The sequence below is a fragment of the Marmota monax genome, unplaced genomic scaffold (genome assembly GCF_021218885.2).
Source record: "Marmota monax isolate L192 unplaced genomic scaffold, Marmota_monax_Labrador192_F-V1.1 WCK01_AAM20220418_F8-fsc00134, whole genome shotgun sequence".
NCBI classification, from domain to species: Eukaryota; Metazoa; Chordata; class Mammalia; order Rodentia; family Sciuridae; genus Marmota; species Marmota monax.
The window spans coordinates 4991818-5012206 of NW_026692281.1; the positions used below are offsets into that span (position 1 = coordinate 4991818).

The 20389-nt window shown below is 35.9% G+C and overlaps 1 protein-coding gene across 5 annotated transcripts in view; it reads left to right on the plus strand.

Annotated features, from left to right (window-relative positions):
• Nucleotides 1-20389, plus strand: part of LOC124090050 (vascular endothelial growth factor receptor kdr-like) — a 303001-nt gene that overhangs the window by 142295 nt on the left and 140317 nt on the right. For all 5 annotated transcript variants that reach the window (XM_058578313.1, XM_058578318.1, XM_058578317.1 and 2 more), the window contains 4 exons: nucleotides 7729-8022; nucleotides 8517-8663; nucleotides 8862-8987; nucleotides 10778-10884. In XM_058578313.1, coding sequence (XP_058434296.1) covers nucleotides 7729-8022; nucleotides 8517-8663; nucleotides 8862-8987; nucleotides 10778-10884 — 674 coding nt within the window. The remainder of the gene's footprint in view (nucleotides 1-7728; nucleotides 8023-8516; nucleotides 8664-8861; nucleotides 8988-10777; nucleotides 10885-20389) is intronic.

Below are 20389 nucleotides of genomic sequence, written 5' to 3' on the forward strand. Positions count from 1 at the left end.
TAATCATTCATTCTATAGATGTTTATTTAGCTATGACATAACAGTAACTCTGTGAAATGTTAGAAATAAAGCATTGACTATTACTTTTTTTGGTACTTTCCCTGATAGAATTACATTCTAATGGTGGAAAGAACAAACAGATAAAAAAAATCAATGAATAAACATTCATAGTTATGTGATAGGTAAATGAGAAAGAGAATACTGAGGTGGAATGGGGAAACCCACTTTAAATTGGGTAGCCATAAGACATCTATATAAGGGTAACTTTTGTTTGTACTGAGAATCAAACCCAGGTGTAATTAACCAGTGAGCCACATCCCCATCTCTTGCTATTATTATTATTTTATCTTTAGACAGAGTCTTGCAAGTTACTGATGGGCCTTGCTAAGCTTCTGAAGCTGCTTTTGAACTTGCAAACCTCCTGCCTCAGGCTCCAGAGTTGCTGTAATTATAGGTGGGCATCAGTGTGCCCAACATGACGGGGAACTTTTAACCTAGCCGTGAAAGATTATGTGTAGCAAATGTGACATATGTATGGGAAAAGTGGAACAGTTGAACATGGGGGGAAATATTTGTGGACAGCTGGAGAACTTAGCTTGAGAGGGAAACTGAAGCTAGAGAGGGCCTCACTTTGAATACTTGAGTGAGATATATAAACGTCATCAGAATCAAAATGGCTCAGGAGGCTATAGCAGGAGTATTGCAAGTTCAAGGCCAATATTAGTAACTCAGTTAGGCCCTAAGAAACTTAGAGTAATAATAAACAAAGGCTGGGGATGTAGCTCAGTGGTCAAGTGCCCCATCATGGGTCTAATCCCCAGAACAAAAACAACAAAATCCCTCACCTGGAGGCAGCCCTATTGCTTGAAGGCTGTGGTTTAGGAAGATGAATGAACTTGACAGTGGAGATCAGTTTGGAATATAGTGATAATGGAAGAGGGAAGCCTCATTAGGGAAACATTTTAATTGTCCAGACATAAGATATTGCCTTTGCAGACTGAGGAGGCTGCATAGTGGAAACTAAGAAGAAGAGTAAAATGAAAATTATTGAAAAAAATTGTAAACAACACTAGGTAACTGATGGGAGGAGGAATGTGGGACGTGAGGAAAAGAATCAAAGGTAATTTTGAGATTATAATCCTTTGTGATAGGCAAAAGTTATCTTTCATGAGAGAAAAGTTCAAGGAAGTATTGGTCTGTGGGGAAAAATATTATGTCATTTTTGGTTGCTTGTCTATTTAGTAATTAAAATGTTGGCATACTAGTGGTATCTTCAGCTGAGAAATGTCCCAAAGGCAACTGGCAGTGTGGTAAATGGAAACTCTGACTTTCCATTGAGAATAAAATAACTCCAAAGTGAGAGTATATCATGGGAACAAAGAGAAACTAGGGAAATTGGAACAGTTATCACATACCCAGCAATGATTCACACAAGCCTGACTGAGCCTTCTGCATTAACAACTTGATGCTAGTGTCCATGGCAATGAAGTTAAATTGCTAAATGAACTAGATTTAGGAACTGTTGGCTCAACTGATCAGCCATATTCAGCAATCAAGAATATCAATTCTGTGACTGATCAAGAAGTAGACTTTACCAAGGTAAGTATTGGTAGAAAGAATATTAAGCAGATCTTGGGGAGGTTGAAGTTTTGTAAATAGCCCCAAGAAGTGATGTGACAAGGAAGGTTTCTTTAATCATTATTTAGCAATCAATGCTTTGACTACAAGGTGACCTTCAGTTTCTTTTGACTCCTACACACTAGTACAATGGCTGGAAACATATAGGTCTGGATCATAATCACCAGTAGATTTCACTCAACAATTAGTGTCTCCATACTGTGGACATTTGTTTAAAATAAATGTGTAAATTTGTGAGTGTGTATGTGCATTATATGTGAATAGCAATGTATATCTTGGGGGAAAGGGTATTAGAATGGTAATTAACTATTTATTTACAATTTATAACAATTATATATGCAAGCAAACACAAAAAAAGATTAAAATTGGATTTGCATATTATCCTCCAAGGCAAAACCTGGTTATTCAGAGTTTAATTTTGATGGAGCCATGCCGCAGTCTGGCTGGGCACACAATCACGAGCCACCACACAGCTTGTAGATTCAAACAGCAACTCTTTATTCCCGAACTCACACCAGCCGTCTACAATCACGTTCTGGGGAAATCCACGTTCTCTGCCCAAATCCACCCCCACTGGGCTTCTGTCTCCCAAAAAATACTGTCTGAATCTCGTGAGAACTCAAGGGGAACTCAGGCAGCAGGATACGCCCTATTCCCAGCAGGAATAATCTTAAACCTGGAACCACCCTAAACCCAGATTGTCCTAAACCGGGAATGCCCTAAACTCAGATCATCCTAAACCGGGAACACCCTAAACCCGGATCCGCCTTGGTCCTTGAGCAAGGTCACCTACATGCAATGTCACTGCAAAATGTCCTATTTCCACGAGTCCTTCCACTAAGCAACATGGGGTACGCTGGCAAGGAAATTGTCATAGCTACTTGGCTAATGGCTCCCAGCAGAGCCATTTTATTTATTCCCAGATAACATCTGCAGTAAACTGGTGAGTGTTTTAGAGCTTCTGTACTACTTCTTACCTAGGGGTAATTGTCTTTTTCTACAGATATTTTGTATTAATTAAAAAAAAAAAAAACTCTCTCCAGTGTGAATTTCAAAATAACAGCTCATCACTGAAGGGGTGGCATTAAAGGCAAAAATACAAAATAAAACCAATGTACTTGGGGTATCAGTGTTGTTTATTTCAATTATTGAGTAGTTTTTCTCATCATTGAAAAGAAGTTGATAATATTACTTGTATCCGTTTTTTTAATGAGAATTAACTTGAGATCATGGCTGTACATACACATTGTAAATTGGACAATACATATATTAACAATCTCTAATTGCAGACATTTAGAGTGTTTGGTACTCTTGTGATAATACTGGAGTAGTGAAGACACTTGTAGTCAAGGAAACTGTTCTACCTTGTCATGTCAGTCAAGAAACTTCATGTGTTATCTCTTCATAATAGGAACCTTACATATAAATATCATAAAACTCTCCCATACCCACCTGGGAAGTAATTTAGTGCTGTGCCTAGTGTGTGGGCAAAGTGTTCTCTGCCATTAGCATTTAAAATGAAACTCAGATATTTTTGTTTGTTCTTTTTAGTTATACATGACAGTGGAGTATATTTTGACATATTTATACAAACATGGATTATATCTTATTCTAATTAGATCCCAATCTTGTGGTTGTACACAATGTGGAGATTCATTTCGGTGCATTTATATTTTTATATATAGGTTTTTAGTAATAGTTGGATACAATACCTCTATCTATCTATCTATCTATCTATCTATTTTACATGATGCTAAGGATAAAACCCAGTGCCTCACACATGCAAGACAAGGGCTCTACTATAGAACTACAAACCCAGTTTCATTTTGGTGCATTTATATAAGTACATAGGAAAGGCATATCAGATTAATTCCACTGGGTTTCCCATTCTTATCCCCCTCCTTTTCCCCTTTGCTAATAAGTGAACTTCTATTCCCCAAATACCCCCTCGTTGTGTGTTAGCATCCACATATCAGAGAGACATTGGACCTTTGATTTCAGGAGACTGGCTTATTTCACTTAGCATGATAGTTTCCAGATACATCCAGGAGCCCTTCAACAGATGAATGGATAAAGAAACTCATATTTTGTATCCCTAAACATTACTGGCTTAATTTATTAGTTCTGATAATATTTTAGAAGAGTCTTTAACAATACACACACTCACACCATCTATAAACAGATATTTCCTAAGGAAATATTGAACTTAAAGGATTAATTTTTTAAGGATGTTACTCTTTTGAAAGTTTCATTTTAAAGAAAAATGTTATTGGTGCATAATAATTATAAAAATAGTGTGATTTATTTTGATATATTTGTACATGAACATCACATAACTCGATCAGTTTCAGTCCCCAGTACCTCCCCTTTCCCTTCCCTTCTCATTCCCCTTGAACTTCTATTTTGCTGGTCTCCAATTTCTTTTAGTGAAATTCCTCCTTTAGTTTTCCTTCTTTCTCTGTAGTTTCCACATATGAGGGAAAATATATGCCCTTTCACACTCTGATTATTGTTTACTTCACTTAACCTGTTGATGTTTAGTTTCATCCACTTCACTGCAAATGATTAAATTTCATTCTTCTGAATGGCTGAGTAAAATTCCATTCTCTCTCTCTCTCTCTCTCTCTCTCTCTCTCTCTCTGTATAATATTTTCTTTATGAGTAATCTACTGACTGCCACCTGGGATGTTCCTTCACTACAATATTTTGACTTTTATTCTAAGGAGTTATGGTATAATTGGGTCATATTTTATTCCTAAGCCTTCAAATAATCTCCACACTGATTTCTATACTGGTTATACTAATGTATAATCCTATTGTTCCCCCAACATTCTTGCCATATTTTTTATTATTAATGTTAGTTATGGTTGCCATTCTAAATGGAGTAAGATAAAATTTCAGTGCAATTTTGATTTACATTTCTTTGATAGGTAAATTTTTTGAATATTTTCTTGTTGTGGTTCTACACCATTTGTATCTTTTATTTAGAAGAGTCTGTTCAGTTAATTTACATATGTATTGATTGGGTTGTTTGATTTTTTTATGTTAAGGAAGCTGTCTTCTCTTCAATGTGTGCTTTTGCCCCCTTTGTGAAGAAGCAGAGGATTGTGGGTCTGTAGGTTTCTTCTATTCTGTGCCATTAGTCTATGTGTCTGTTTTTATGCAGGTACTTTGCTACTTTCATTACTATGATTTTGTAGTATATTTTGAAATCAAGTACTAAGATGCCTTGAGCACTTCTCTTTTTGTTTAGGTATTTTGTGTCTTATGTTCTTCCATATGGATTTTAGAACTTTTTTTTTTAGTTCCATGAATAATTTCACTGTTGGTTTTGATGGGGATTATATTGTTTCTATTGATTGCTTTGGATAATATGGCTGTTTTAATGATGTTAATTTTTTCTGTAAGTGAATGTGGAAGGTCTTTTCATATTTTATTTCCTCTTCAGTTTCATTCTTAAGTATTCTGTAACTTTCATTGTAGAGATTTTTCAACTCCTTGGTTAGATTGATTCCTATTTATTTGATTCTTTTTGAGGCAATTATAAATTGAATTATTTTTTTCTTATTTCTTTATCAGTAAATTTGTTATTGGGGTTTAGAAATGCTATTGATTTTTTTATGTTGATTTTGTATTCTACTATTTTTCTGAATTTGTTTATTAGATCTAGAAGTCTTCTGGGAGAACCATTAGAGTCTTCTAATTATAGAATCATGTCATCTTCAAACAGTTATAGTTTGACTTCTTCCTTTCCTATTTTGTATATCCTTTATTTCTTGCTCTTGAATATTTGCCCTAACTAAAATTTCTAGTAATATTTTGAATAGCAGTTGTGAAAGTGAAAATCCTTGTCTTGTTCTGGTAAGTTCCTCCTATCTACAGTTTCTTCATGGTAATTTTTAATCATAAATTGGTATTGAATTTTCTTGAAGTTTTTTTTTTTCTGCATCTATTGCAATAATCACATGATTTCTACCCTTGATTCTATTTATGAGGCATATTGATTTAAATCCAAATGATTATATTGCATGATATTTTTAATGTTTTGATAAATTTGACTTGTTAACATATTATTGAGGATTTTGAATCAATACTCATCAATTATACTTTTGGTCTATATATTTCTTTTCTTGAAATTCCATTACCTAGTTTTGGTATCAGAATGGTACAGGCTTCACTGAATAATTTTGAACATATTTCCTCTCATTTAATTTCATTGAATAATTCGAGGAACATTGATATTAGTTATTCTTTAAAGATCTGGTAGAACTCAACTATGAATCCATATGGATCCTGGACTTTGTTGGGAAACTTTTTATTAGTACTTCAATTTCATTGCTCATCATGAGTCTGTTTAGTTTTGTAAATCCTGTTAGTCCAATTTTTGTAGGTTTACATCTTAAGCACTTCTTAATTTCTTCTAAATTTTCCAATTGTTTTGAATATAAATTTTCAAAATGCTCCCTAGTAGTCCTCTGGATTTCAGTTGTGTCTGTTATAATACCACCATTTTAATCTTTAATTTATTAAAGTGTGTCCTCTTTCTCATTTGGTTACTTTGCCTAAGGGTTTATCATCTTGTTTATTTTAATTGAATATTTTAAACAAGACCTGAAAAGCTCAGGAACAAAATCAAAGCTAGAAAATAAGAACATAGGAAACTAAAACCCTCTTCACATCAAAGGAAATAATCATCAGAATGAAGGACAGAATGGAAGGCACTATTTGAAAACTATACATCTGACCATGAGTTAATATTCATAATATATAAGGAACTTAAAAAGCTCAATAGCAAAAAAGTGGTCTGATATAATAATAGGTATTAGACCTAGACATTTCTAAAAAGCATACTTGAAAATATAGAAGAGGTACATGAAAATAGTCCAGCATTACAAATTAGAGAAATGCAAATCAAAATCATAATGAAATATCACCTTACTCCAGTAAGAATAGATGTTATTAAAAACACAAAAGATTGCAAGTTTTGGTAATCATATACACAAAAAGGTAAATTTGCACACTGTTGTAGGGAATATAAATTAGTACACCCACTATGTGAAATAGTGTGGAAGTTCCTCATAAAATTAGAACTGGCATGTGATCCAGAAATCCCACTCCTGTGTAGATAGATGATAGATAGATAGATAGATAGATAGATACATGATAGACAGATCCATCTGTTGATTGGTCTACAAAAGAAATGAAATCAGCATTTCAAAGTTATCTGCACTCCCATATTTATTGCAACAGTATTCATACTTGCTGAAATATTGAGTCAACTTAATTATCCACTGACTGATGAATGAATGAATAATATGTGGCAGTCTATTCAATGGACTATGGTTTAACTATAGAATAAAATCCTGTCATTTTTGAAAACATGGATGAAAATGGAGATTGATATGTTATCCAAAATAAGCCAGGAACACAAAGACAATTACCTCAAAATTTCACTCAGATGTGGAACCTAAATAAGTAGATCTCATAAATTTTTTTTTTAATTTTTTTTATTGGTTGTTCAAAACATTATAAAGCTCTTGACATATCATATTTCATACATTAGATTCAAGTTGGTTATGAACTCCCAATTTTACCCCAAATACAGATTGCAGAATCACATCGGTTACACATCCACATTTTTACATAATGCCCTATTAGTAACTGTTGTATTCTAAATTGAGAGCAGGATGGTGCTTACTGAAGATGAGAATGGAAAAATGGGGTTAGGTTAATCAATTGGGTACTAAGTTACAGTTAGATTAATATAAGAATTTCTGGTGATTATAGATAATTTTGATATACAGTATACTTGAAAAAGCTAGAAGAAAATATTTTGCACATTTTCAACTTGAAGAATGATAGGTGTTTGAGTAGATATGTTTAACCATTTTATATGTATATGCACAATTTTCCTGTTTTTAAGCATGGGTTTAAAAACAAACTCAGAAAGTGATGCTGAAAACTTAAATTGGTTGGCTCTTTGCTACTAGGCATTTATCAAGGGAGTATGTTTAACTCTGCAATTTGGCAAGAAAGAGAGAATGGTGCTATTCATCAGCTTCACTTGCCTGCTTATATTCACCTATACAGATGTGGCTGATTTCATGGAGGCAGAACCTCTAGTCTCAATGATTGAAGGCTATGATGCTCGGCTCCAATGCAAAGCAGCTAAATATATCTACAATCAACTTGCTTGGTTCAGCCCCTTAGGCGAGAAGATTCCTGTTATAGACACTGAAAGCTTCAGAAGCAACTACTCCATCTCATTGACACTGGTGATCAAGAATGTGACTCAGCAGGATAAAGGGCAGTACAAGTGCAAGGCTTGGGCACAGAAGAATATCACCAACATGATGCAGCTCAACACTCAGCTCTTTATTAGAGGTAGAATTGAAGGAACTTTTCTCTTAGAAATTGAGCCAGTTGTTGGGTGGATTCTGAAGCAGTATAAGGCTTAGGATTTTATATTCCTTAGGGACTGATTCAATCAGCCTTTTCCTTCCTGAGTTCTTTTGGAGGCATTCTAAGGAAAATGATTTCATGAATTTTAGAGTCTGTGGTAAAGTAGTTATGGAAAAATCTAGTGATGGAATTTTTTAGTCCTGATGCCAACACTCTTAGAAAGCTACTTCTCTTCCCTCAAGTGGCTCAAGATGGCCCTCTTAAGTATGAGGATAAGGAATAATTTGAAGGACACAAATGCAGATCACCCCACACTTACCCAAATTTTCTTTGTATCTCTACTTCCTTTTTCTGAGTATGACAATACTTCGCCATCTAGATGTCTAGTTAAATATGTGGGATGGGATAAATATCCAATATAATATTTATGGTACCCTGCCTCAGTATCTTGGCTTCCTTTACCTTGATTTATACAGAAAGGGTTGCCCCATTCATTATTGAGAATCTCACCAATATTGAGGTCAACCACAGTGGCAAGATTTTGCTGGATTGCAAAGTGGGTGGAATACCATGCCCTCAAATCCACTGGTTGAAAAATGGAATTCCTGTTCTCCCTGCTTCAGGTGAGTCTGAAATCTTGTTTGTTGGTTTCAAAGCCTGTAGACCCATCAAGAGGGCCTTAGTTGGTGCAGTTCCATTGGGCTGTCATGAGTTGGAAATGAGACCCTTGTTGACCTAATGAGATGTGGCCTTCACATATTCTGTAGATGGGTTTAAGCACAAATAACTCACATAATAATGAAGGGACATTGTTAATGCAGGGATCTTCTTTGAGAATAACACACTAATTATTGAAAGAGCCAAAAAAGAAGATGAGGGCCTGTATCTGTGCAAAGCAACCAATGAGTTGGGAGAAGTCCACACAACAGCTCTTATCACCGTGGAGGGTAAGTTAAAAATTCCTGTGTACATTGATAATCAGTAGTAGAGTTTGGTTGCAATTTATTTATTTATTTTTTTTTGAGAGAGAGAGAGAGAGAGAGAGAGAGAGAGAATTTTTAATGTTTATTTTAGTTTTCAGCAGACACAACATCTTTGTTTGTATGTGGTGCTGAGGATCCAACCCGGGCCACACGCATGCCAGGCGAGTGCGCTACCACTTGAGCCGCATCCCCAGCCCCTGGTTGCAATTTAAAAAAGGCATTTGATTGTGGAAGCACAGTGTAGTAGGACAGTGAATATAGGTATACTCTAAAATATTTTCTTTAATATGCCTGCTTTCATTGGGAGGGTATGTGAAAAATATGGCATGGAAAATCTGAGTCCAGAATACCATGCTTGTTATGAAATTGTTGTCGTTTTTGATAAGTCATTTAGCTTTTATTGATTTCAGTTTTGTAATTTCTGAACTGAGAATAATACCAGCTGCCTTACCTTTCTCTCAAAGGTTATACACATGAAGGTGAAGATATGGCAATGCTTTATATAATATAATTTACCAAATAATAATTCCCTTTGTTTTGTTGAAAAATATTGGGTAATATTTGGAAATATAAACATAAAATGTTAGATTTTGAGCACATTTCATTTGTAAATAGGAGGTTCAAAAAAAAAGATACTTGCCAAAGGCTATGACAAGTCTTTTGACTCCAATCTCCTATGCTACTACAATTAGTATTAAACTGTCGGGGGCAAAATTATGTTTTCGAAGAAATATTATTGGTTTTTAGTTGAGCATGTTGGCATCCCCAAAGCCACTACTTTCTCATTCAGCTATGTTCTACCAAGGCATAGCAGGGAAAACATATAAGCTGGTTTAATAAAATTCCTCCATCCCCCAATGCACTGAGATAGTATACAGGGTGCACTACAGGAAAAAGGAACCTAATAATATTACAGATAGTTGAAATATGCTATTTGTTAGATACTGTGTTAATCAATTCTCATGATCTCATTTAGCATGCTTGATAGATCTATGTGGTATTTATTATTGCCATTTATATTTTCAACAAATTTTTAAAAATATTTTTTTTAGTTGTAAATGGTCACAATACCTTTATTTTATTTGTTCATTTGTTTTTATGTGGTGCTGAGGGTGGAACCCAGTGCCTCATACATGCCAGGCAAGTGCTCTACCACTGAGCCACAACCCCAGCCCTTAACAAACTTTTTATGGAAATCTGGGTCTTCTATATGCTAGGCCAAGTACTATACCAGTGAGCTACACCCTCAGACCTTTCATTATTCTCATTTTAAATGGGGAAAATGAGTCATAGAGAGACTAGTAACATGTCCAAATTGTGCAACCAGTAAGAGGTAGAGCCAGGATTTAATTCAGGCAATCAGGCTATATCCCACAATTATCTAATCATTGTATTAGAAAATCTGCAAATAAGATAGAGAGTAACTATACATATCTCATGTTGGCATTCATACATAGATGTCAAAAATATATAAGCACATATTCTTATATATAAGTCTTTGACTAATTTCTTGAGACAATCTGTACAATTACCAAGGGTTTGTTTCTCTAAGTCTCATAAGGTAAACCTTACAGGCTATAAAAATTTAAAACACACACACAGATACACACACACACTCAAAATATGGGATCTACTGACATTAGTCCTTTGGAATTCAAACATGCTCTGTAAAAGGCAGTACATTTCTCCTGTTTTATCTCTGAATCTCTGGTGAACTATTTTTTCTTTAGTAAGTTCTGTCTTCAACTCTACAGGCTCTGATGAAAAATCCAATATTGAAATCATCATTCTTGTTTGTACTGGCCTGACAGCTACCCTTTTCTGGCTTCTTCTGACCCTGATCATTCGCAAACTCAGAAAGGTAAGGAAAATAATATATTTGGAGGCCTTGGCCTTGGGGCTTGCTCAGGAACAATTTAGTCTTTAAGGCTATAGCTCTTTTATATATATAATCTCAAATAAGTTTCTTAAGAGATAGTATTACTAATCCAGGCAACAGAGGATATGAGCAAAGCTGTGTTCATGCACGTGTGTGTGTGTGTGTGTGTGTGTGTTTTGCACTTAAATTATTGTTTTATTCAGCATTTTTTGGTGTTGTGACTAAAGGACCCAGCTAATACAACTATATAGGAAGAAAGGTTTATTTGAGGGTTCAAGGTTTCAGAGGTCCTAGTCCATAGAAGGCTGGATCCATTCCATGGAGCTTGAGATGAGGCTGAACATCATGGTGGAAGAGTGTGATCATATTGTGATCAGTCAGGGGAGAGAGAGAGAGAGAGAGAGAGAGAGAGACAGACAGACAGACAGACAAAGGTATTCCATGCATTACTACAGTATGCTGACTTCTATTCTTTCTTTTTAAAAATAATTTTTTTAGTTGTCAATGGACTTTATTTATTTATATGCAGTGCTGAGAATTAAACTCAGTGCCTCACACATGCTTGGCAAGTGCTCTATCAGTGAATCACAACCTCAGCCCCTGACTTTTATTCTTTTGAATAAATACAGAGTGACATAAGAATGTCACATGACAGTTCCATTCCTACTTTATTGAAGAACATCCATACTAATTTCAATAATGGTCGAACCAATTTAAAACAGCATGTAAGTGTTCCTTTCTCCCCCACACCCTTGCCATCATTTATTATTATTTGTGTTCTTCATGATTACCATTCTAACTGAAGATAAATCTCAGTGTATTTTTCATTTGCATTTCCCTGTTTGGAAAAAAAAATTGAACATTTTTTTTTCATATAATTAGCCATTTCTAATTCTTCTTTTCAGAAATGTTTTCTTAGTTCAGTTTACATTTTTTAATTGGGTTGTTTATATTTGTGTTAAGATTTTTGAGTTTTTATATTTTCCAAAAGTTTTGTCTCTTATATAGGCTCCCTCTTCATGCTTTTGTTTCCTTTGCTATGTGGAAGCTTTGTAATTCTATAGCATGCCATTTATTAATTCTTAGTTTTATTTTCTAAGCTTTTACTTTTTTATTAAGGAAGTTATTGCCTGTGCTGATTTCTTGGAGTGTTGACCCTATGTTTTCTTCTGGCAGTTACAAAGTTTCTGGCTTAATTCCTAGGTATTTGTTTCACTTGTATTGTACAGAGTAAGAGGTAGGGATATAGTTTAATTCCTTTTTATATGGATATGCTGTTTTCCTAGCAACACCTGCTTAAAAGACCATTTTTTTCCTACAACATATGTTTTACCTTTGCCAAGGATAAAATGACTATATCTCTGTGAGTTTGTCTCTGTGTCTTCTATTCTATTCCGTTGGTCCATTTGTCTGTTTTTTTATGGCAATGCCAAACTGTTTTTGTTACATAGCTCTCTATATAATTTAAAAGAGGGTATGTGATGACTTCATCATTGCTCATTTTGCTCAGAATTGTTTTGGATATTCTGTGTCTTTTATCCTTCCTTATGAATTTCAGGACTATCTTTTAATTCTGTGAAAAATGTAATTTGTGTTTTGATGGGGTTTGTATTGAATCTGTGTATCTTATGATAATAACAATTCTGCCTAACCTAGAACATGTTAGGTCTTTCCATTCTCTAGTGTCTTCTACTTCTTTTTTCAGTGTTTTATAATTTTCCTTGTAGAGGTCTTTGACTTTCTTAGAGAGGTTTATTCCTAGATATTTCATTACTTTGAGGCTATTGTGAATGGTATTATTTTCTGATTTAATTTTCATCAGATATATTATCATATCTAGAAAAACTACTGATTTTGTATCTTACACTGGTGACTATCATCTCTAGAAGTCTTTGTGTGTGTGTGTGTGTGTGTGTCTGTCTGTCTGTCTTTCTTCATAGTATAGGATAATATTTGCAAACAGGGATAATTTAACCTTTTTTAGGAACTAGGGGTTGAACTCAGGGGTGTTTAACCACTAAGAAACATCCCCAGTCATTTTTATTTTTGAGACAGGATCTCACTAAGCTGCTTAGAGCCTCACTAAGTTGCAGAGGCTGGCTTTGAACTTAACCCATTGATCAAAACAGTCCCAGAATTTGCTGTCAATCACCCATTAGTCAAACCACCCCCCTCATCACAATCTGATAGCATCTAACAGTCCCTGGGGCAGTTGCTCCACAGAGAAAGAGTTAAAGCTGTTATTTCTGTTTACATTAGGGTGAAAGCAGTATGCAGATTTCTTAGAAAATTTGGAATGGGTGGGGCATGGTGGTGCATGCCTGTAATCCCAGTGGCTTGGGATGCTGAGGCAGGAGGATCGCGAGTTCAGAGCCAGCCTCAGAAAAAAGTGAGGTTCTAAGCAACTCAATGAGACCCTGTCTCTATTAAATAAAATACAGAGGAGGGCTGGGGATGTAGCTCAGTATTTGATTTCCCCTGAGTTCAATCCCTGGTACCCCACCCCCACACACCAAAAAAACCTTGGAATGGAACCACAATTTGACCCAGTTGTCCCACTCCTTTGCTGATACCTAGAATACATAAAATCAGAAAATTACACTAGGTGCCCTTCAAAAGATGAATGGATAAAGAAAATCACACACACACACACACACACACACACACACACACTCACATACACACACACATACACACAACGAAAGAAAAATGAAATTACAGCATTTTCTGGTAAGTGGATAAAACTGGAGAATATCATGCTAAGTGAATTAAGCCAGTCCCCTCAAACCAAAGGCCAAATATTCTCTGATATGTGGATGCTAACTCATAACAAGGGAATGTAGGGAGGAGATGCAGAGAAGTTTATTGGATTAGATACAGGGGAATGAAGGAAAGGGAGGAGGGATGGGAATAGGAAAGACAGTACAATGAATCGAACATAATTTTTATTGAATGATTTGTTTCTGCTGGGAAGGCAGAAATAAATCTGATTTGCTTACCTCTAAATGTCATCTGATATTTCTGTCTTGAGACTTTTAAAATTTTGCCTATGTGATTTTAATTATAATGTGATATGGATAATTTATTTTTTATCTATTTGGGAGTTTTGAATGCAGCCTGTGTTTGGATTTCCATCTCATTGTAAATGGTTTAAATTTTTTTCTGTTATTATTTCCCTGAAAGTTTATCCATCCCTTATCTTAAATCTTGCGTCCCTTTTTCAATTCATTTCATTCTTTATATATATATATATATATATATATATATATATATATATATATTCATTTCTTACATAAATGACAGTAGTGGAATGCATAACATTCATAATTATCCATTCACAGCACAATTTTTCATAACTCTGTATATAAAGTATGTTCTCACCAAATTATGCTATTATACATAAGCTCTCTTATTTTTTTGCATTATAATTCTTAATACACCTTTATCCCACAATTTTTCTGTTTGTATATAAGGTATGTTGACACCAAATTCACATCTTCATACATGTATTTTGTATAATGATGACCATCTCCTGCCAACATCCTAGCTATTCCCCTTCTCCCTCCCTTTCCCTCCCACCCCTATTACCTATCTAGAGGTAATCTTCCTCCCATGCTCTCCCTCCTTACCCCACTTTGAGTCACCCCCCCCCATATCAGAGAAGACATTTGGCATTTGTTTTTTAGGATTGGCTAACTTCACTTAGCATAATCTTCTCTAATGCCATCCATTTCCCTGCAAATGCCATGAGCTTATTCTTTTTTAATTATTAACATGTAAGCTTTCATTGGTACATTATAATTATACATAATATTGGAATTCAGTATGCCATGTGTTTATATGCACATATAATTTGTTCATTCTCATCCCCCATTACCTTCCCTATCTCTCCGTTCATTCATCCCCTGGGACCATTGATCTACTTTACTGGTCTCCCTTCTATTATTATTATTATTGATGGTTGAAGTTATTATTTAAATTCATGCATTGTATTTTGATATAAAAACAAGATTCATCCTGGTATTTACATACTTAGACATACAATATTTTGGTAGGCTTCATTCTTCAGTACAGAGTATGCCCTTTTACTCTCTCCTACTGAATTCCCTTTCTATACTCTATTGGTTTCCCTACTATTGTCATAAGTTTCCTTTTTAAAAAATTCCTATTTTTCCTCTCTACCTTTCATATATTTGAGAAAATATTTAACCCTTGGCTTTGAGTCAGGTTTATTTCACTTAGCATGATGTTTTCCAATTAAATCCATTTACCAGAAATTGACATGATTCATTCTTCTTTATGGCTGCATAAATCTTCATTGTGTATATGTATATTTTCTTTATCCACTCATCTGTTGTGGGACACTTAAGACTACCTCCATAACTTGGCTATTTAAAGTGCTTTTCTTCTTCATGTATTTTCTATCTTAGTTTATTCTTTAGACCCTCTTTTATTTCATTGAAATTATTAACCATCAACTTTTAAATTTTTTTATGGGATCTAATCCAAATGAATACCTGTGGATTTAGTTATTGAGGGGTCATAAATTATTGGAGGCATATTCTTGATCTATTTGCTCATATGGTCACACAGGCTTGAGGTTTGCCTAACTTTTGAGATATTTTCCACTTGTTTTTCATGTTGGGGTTCTTTACTGGATCGTTGTCTTTTAATGAATCTCAAGGTAGGTGCATATGTTACCTTCAACTTATCCAGTCAATGTAATCAAACTGTTAATTTCAACTCAGTATAACTTTGAAAAAATGAGTAACAGTGGTAATTTGGAAGTAAATAATATATCAACATAAGCTATAACAATTATTTAAAATAATCTCCATAACTGTATTGAACAAACAGACACACAGATGAGAAGTAACATATAATAGGCTGAGAGGATAATAATTTATGATAGTACACTAAGCTGAATTGGAAAAAGTGATTGAAAATTAAGAAAAAAAAACATGAGAAAGGGAAGAAAAAATCTAGGGGAGGAAGGCAGGACCAAAGTCAAAATGATAATAAAATGATGAAGAGTGTAAGGTGATAGAGATGGAGGATAGGAAAAAGGTATCAAGAGAAGATCTATTTAACAGACAACATACCTAAAATTAGAACTCTGACAAAGCAAAAATGTAGGGAGATACCACAAATCAGTTAATATCAGTGGTTAATATACTACCTGTTGTACATAAATTCATTTTTTTTGCTGAAATTTTCTAAATAGTCTTTTCTTTCCATTATTTTGATTTAGAATCTTCCAATTATTAGGAATTTTAGAGGAAACAATTATCATACCTCTCAGCTTGCTCTCAGCTCTGACCCATACCAGTCAAACTTGTCAGGGGAATCTATATGTTGAGCTCACCTCATCCTTAAACTTGATTAGCTATGGTGTTAGAAAGCTACCCACTTCAAACAGACTTTCAAAATGGCTTTGTCATTGATGGGGGTTTGGGGTAAAATTCTGTCAGGGTTGTTAGTCAGCCCTCTAACATGATTGCCTTTAGGCCAATGTGTATTTTGTTTTACCCCTTGTTCAGTTGTCTGAATCAATGTGCTCCAGAACCTCTTCTTGGCTTTTGGGCAGTGGTGTGGTGATTAAACTTTCCTTCTGACCCTGCTCAGTTCCACTTCCCTTCCCTGTCAGGCACAATTCTTATCCCAGAGGACTAGCTGAAACCATGGCTTCCCTGAGTTTCTCCCTAATCTGTGTAGTAGAATCTCTCCTATCCCAGTCTGTCTGCAGCATTGGCAGTCACTAATCCAGTATAAAGTAGAATTTAAGTTGCTGTTTGAACTTGGGTATTCAAAAATCAAGTTTACTATGAAAAAGTAAAAAAGAAAAAAACAATAAATGATGAAAAAGAGAAGAAAAAATAGAGAGCAAAATATGAAAAACAAACTTAAACTGCAGGGATTCTTAGCCCTTAGGAATTCCAAACAAACAGTCTTTATAAGCTGTCATTTCTTCCCCCTTTAACCATCTCTGCTGGGGGCATTGTGGCTTTTTCCTAGGCTGGTTCAACTTGTTGTTTCTGCTTCTTTTCTTCTCAGATTGCAACTGTGCTAGAAAGCATCACTTACTTATATTCAGCCCTTTGATTTTAAGTGAAGATGTTAGTATGAAGAAACAGGAATTACAAAAATTAATGCAGGATTGAAAGAGAAGATTGAAAAAGTTTCCCAGATCTCATTGAAGTTTTTTCTAAATGATGGCTCTGACTTGGGATCCTAATTTCATATGTCTTTTGCATTTTCTTTTTTCTTTTTCTAAAGGTCAAACTTAAAAAACCTTATAGCTTCCACAGAACTCCACTCTACTACTCTTTCTTCAATGTCCTAATATAAGAATGAGCTTGGATATAGTTAGAGGTCAGAAGTACAAGAGTGTGTTCTAGTCTCAAATTGGTCATTCTCATCTCAGTAAGACTTCAGATTGATGATATTTATCCAGATAGGAGGAGAGTCTGCTCAAGGTTATCATCTCTTGGATTACTTCCTGAGTTAAATTTCAGGTGGAACTACCCACTCTTGTCCTTCTTTCTTAATTTCAAATTCAGTAGATGTTTCATGTACTTTAGGTCCTAGTCAATTATAGCCAGAGTAACTATTGCCTATTGCCCATCAAGCACAGATTTATTTTCTGCTTCTAAGTTAGTGTGTGACTTCTAATAAGTACTTTCTCTTCTTTGATCCTCTTTTACCCCATCATTAAAATGAGATAATTGGACAGGAATAGTGTTTTCAAACCACTTTAAAAATATTTTTAGTTGTAGATGGACATAATAATTTATTTTATTTTTTATTTATATGTGATGCTAAGGATCGAACCCAGGGCCTCACACATGAGAGGCAAGCTCTCTACCACTGAGCCACAACCCCAGTCCCTCAAACCATTTAAAAAACAGATGTCAAATGAAAAATTCAATTTCCAATATAGTCCAGTATATAAATGAATAAAAAGATTTATTAAAATTACCCCCAAATATGTGATGCATTGATATTTTTATTCCGATTCTTTATAAAAATACTGGTTGCAGCCCCTCCCCCTGCGCCGGCAAGGTAGACGGAACTGTGACCACCCACAGAACAGGCCCAGCGGCCTGCTGAGGGGCAGAGCCACCCCCCACCCCCTGCGCCTGCCAGGTAGGCGGAACTGTGACCACCGACAGAAAAGGCCCAGTGGCCCGCGGAGGGGCAGAGCTGCCAACCACTCCTGCAAGGTAGGCGGGCCTGCGACCCACCGGCAGAACAGGAGCAGCGGCCTGCTGAGAGGCAGAGCCGCCCCCTCCCCCCGCGCCTGCAAGGTAGACGGAACTGTGACCACCAACAGAACAGGCCAGACCTGCAACCGACAGACAGAACAGGCCCAGTGGCCTGAGGAAGGGTAGAGCCCCCCTCTCGCCTGCAAGGTAGGCGGACCTGCGACCCACCGGCAGAACAGCCCCAGAGGCCTGCAGAGGGGCAGTGCCGCTGCCTGCGCCTGAAAAGTAGGCAGAACTGTGACCACCGACAGAACAAGCCTAGCGGCCCGCAGAGGGACAGAGCCACCGCCCGCGCCTGCAAGGTAGGCGGACCTGCTACCGACCAACAGAGCAGGCCCAGCGGCCTGCCGGCGTGGTAGGCACATTGCCCCAATTGGAGGAGGGGCAGAGCCGCGGCCGCGCCTGCGAGGGAGACTTTGCAACTATACAAGACCAATATAAATATATAGGGGGAAAATTCAATAGCACAACAGTTTCACCAAGTAGAAAGGAACGCGGACAGTATGAAGAGACAAGGAAAGAAAGGACCACAAGCAATGCAGGTCAACTCAACGATAGAAGAGGTAATAGCTGCAGCAGATGGAATGTCAGATAAAGAATTCAGGATATACATGCTTCAGATGATCTGGAGTCTCAAAGAAGACATCAGACAGCAAAATCAGACAATGAAAGATCACTTCAACAATGAATTACATAAACAAATCCAAGAAGCAAAAGATCAACTATACAGGGAGACAGAGGTTATAAAAAACAAACAAACAGAAATCCTATAAATGCAGGAAGCAATAAACCAACTTAAAAACTCAATGGAGAATACTACCAGCAGAGTAGAACACTTAGAAGATAGAACATCAGACAATGAAGATAAAGTATTTCAACTTGAAAAGAACATAGACAGCTCAGCAAGACTGTTAAGAAACCATGAGCAGAACATCCAAGAAATATGGGATAACATCAAGAGACCAAATTTAAGAGTCATTGGGATACAGGAAGGGACAGAGTTCCAAACCAAAGGAATGAGCAATCTATTCAATGAAATAATAGAAGAAAACTTCCCAGACTTGAAGAATGAGACAGAATCCCAAATCCTAGAAGTCTACAGGACGCCGAATGTGCAAAATCATAAGAGATCCACACCTAGACACATTATAATGAAGATGCCCAACATACAGAATAAGGAGAGAATTTTAAAAGCTACAAGAGAAAGGAAGCAGATTACATTTAGGGGTAAGCCAATCAGGATAACAGCTGATCTTTCAACACAGACTCTGAAAGCTAGAAGATCCTGGAATAACATATTTCAAACACTGAAAGAAAATGGGTTCCAACCAAGAATTGTGTTTCCAGCGAAATTAAGCTTCAGGATGGAAGATGAAATTAAAACCTTCCACGATAAACAAAAGTTAAAAGAATTTGCAGCTAGAAAACCATCTCTTCAAAACATCCTCGGCAAAACATTACAGGAAGAGGAAATGGAAAATAACAATGAAAACCAACAGTGGGAGGTAGGACAGTAAAGGGGGGTAAAATAATCAAAGAGGAAAACAAACCATGTTTAGTAACATAAATAAACAAATATGGCTGGAAGAACAACCCATATCTCAATAATAACCCTAAATGTTAATGGCTTAAACTCACCAATTAAGAGACACAGGCTAGTAGAATGGATCACAAAACAAGACCCACAAATATGCTGCCTAGAGGAGACGCATTTGATAGGAAAAGACATACATAGACTGAAGGTGAAAGGTTGGGAAAAATCATATCACGCATATGGAATTCGGAAACAAGCAGGTGTGTCCATACTCATATCAAATAAAATAGATTTCAAGCCCAAGTTAATCAAAAAGGATAAAGAGGGACACTACATAGTGCTCAAGGGAACCATACACCAACAAGACATAACAATCATAAATATATATGCCCCTAACAATGGTGCAGCTATTTTCATCAAACAAACTCTTCTCAAGTTCAAGAGTCTAATAGACCACCATACAATAATCATGGGAGACTTCAACACACCTCTCTCACCAATGGACAGATCTTCCAAACAAAAGTTGAATAAGGAAACTATAGAACTCAATAACACAATTAATAACCTAGACTTAATTGACATATATAGAATATACTACCCAACATCAAGCAGTTACACTTTTTTCTCAGCAGCACATGGATCCTTCTCAAAAATAGATCACATATTATGTCACAGGGCAACTCTTAGA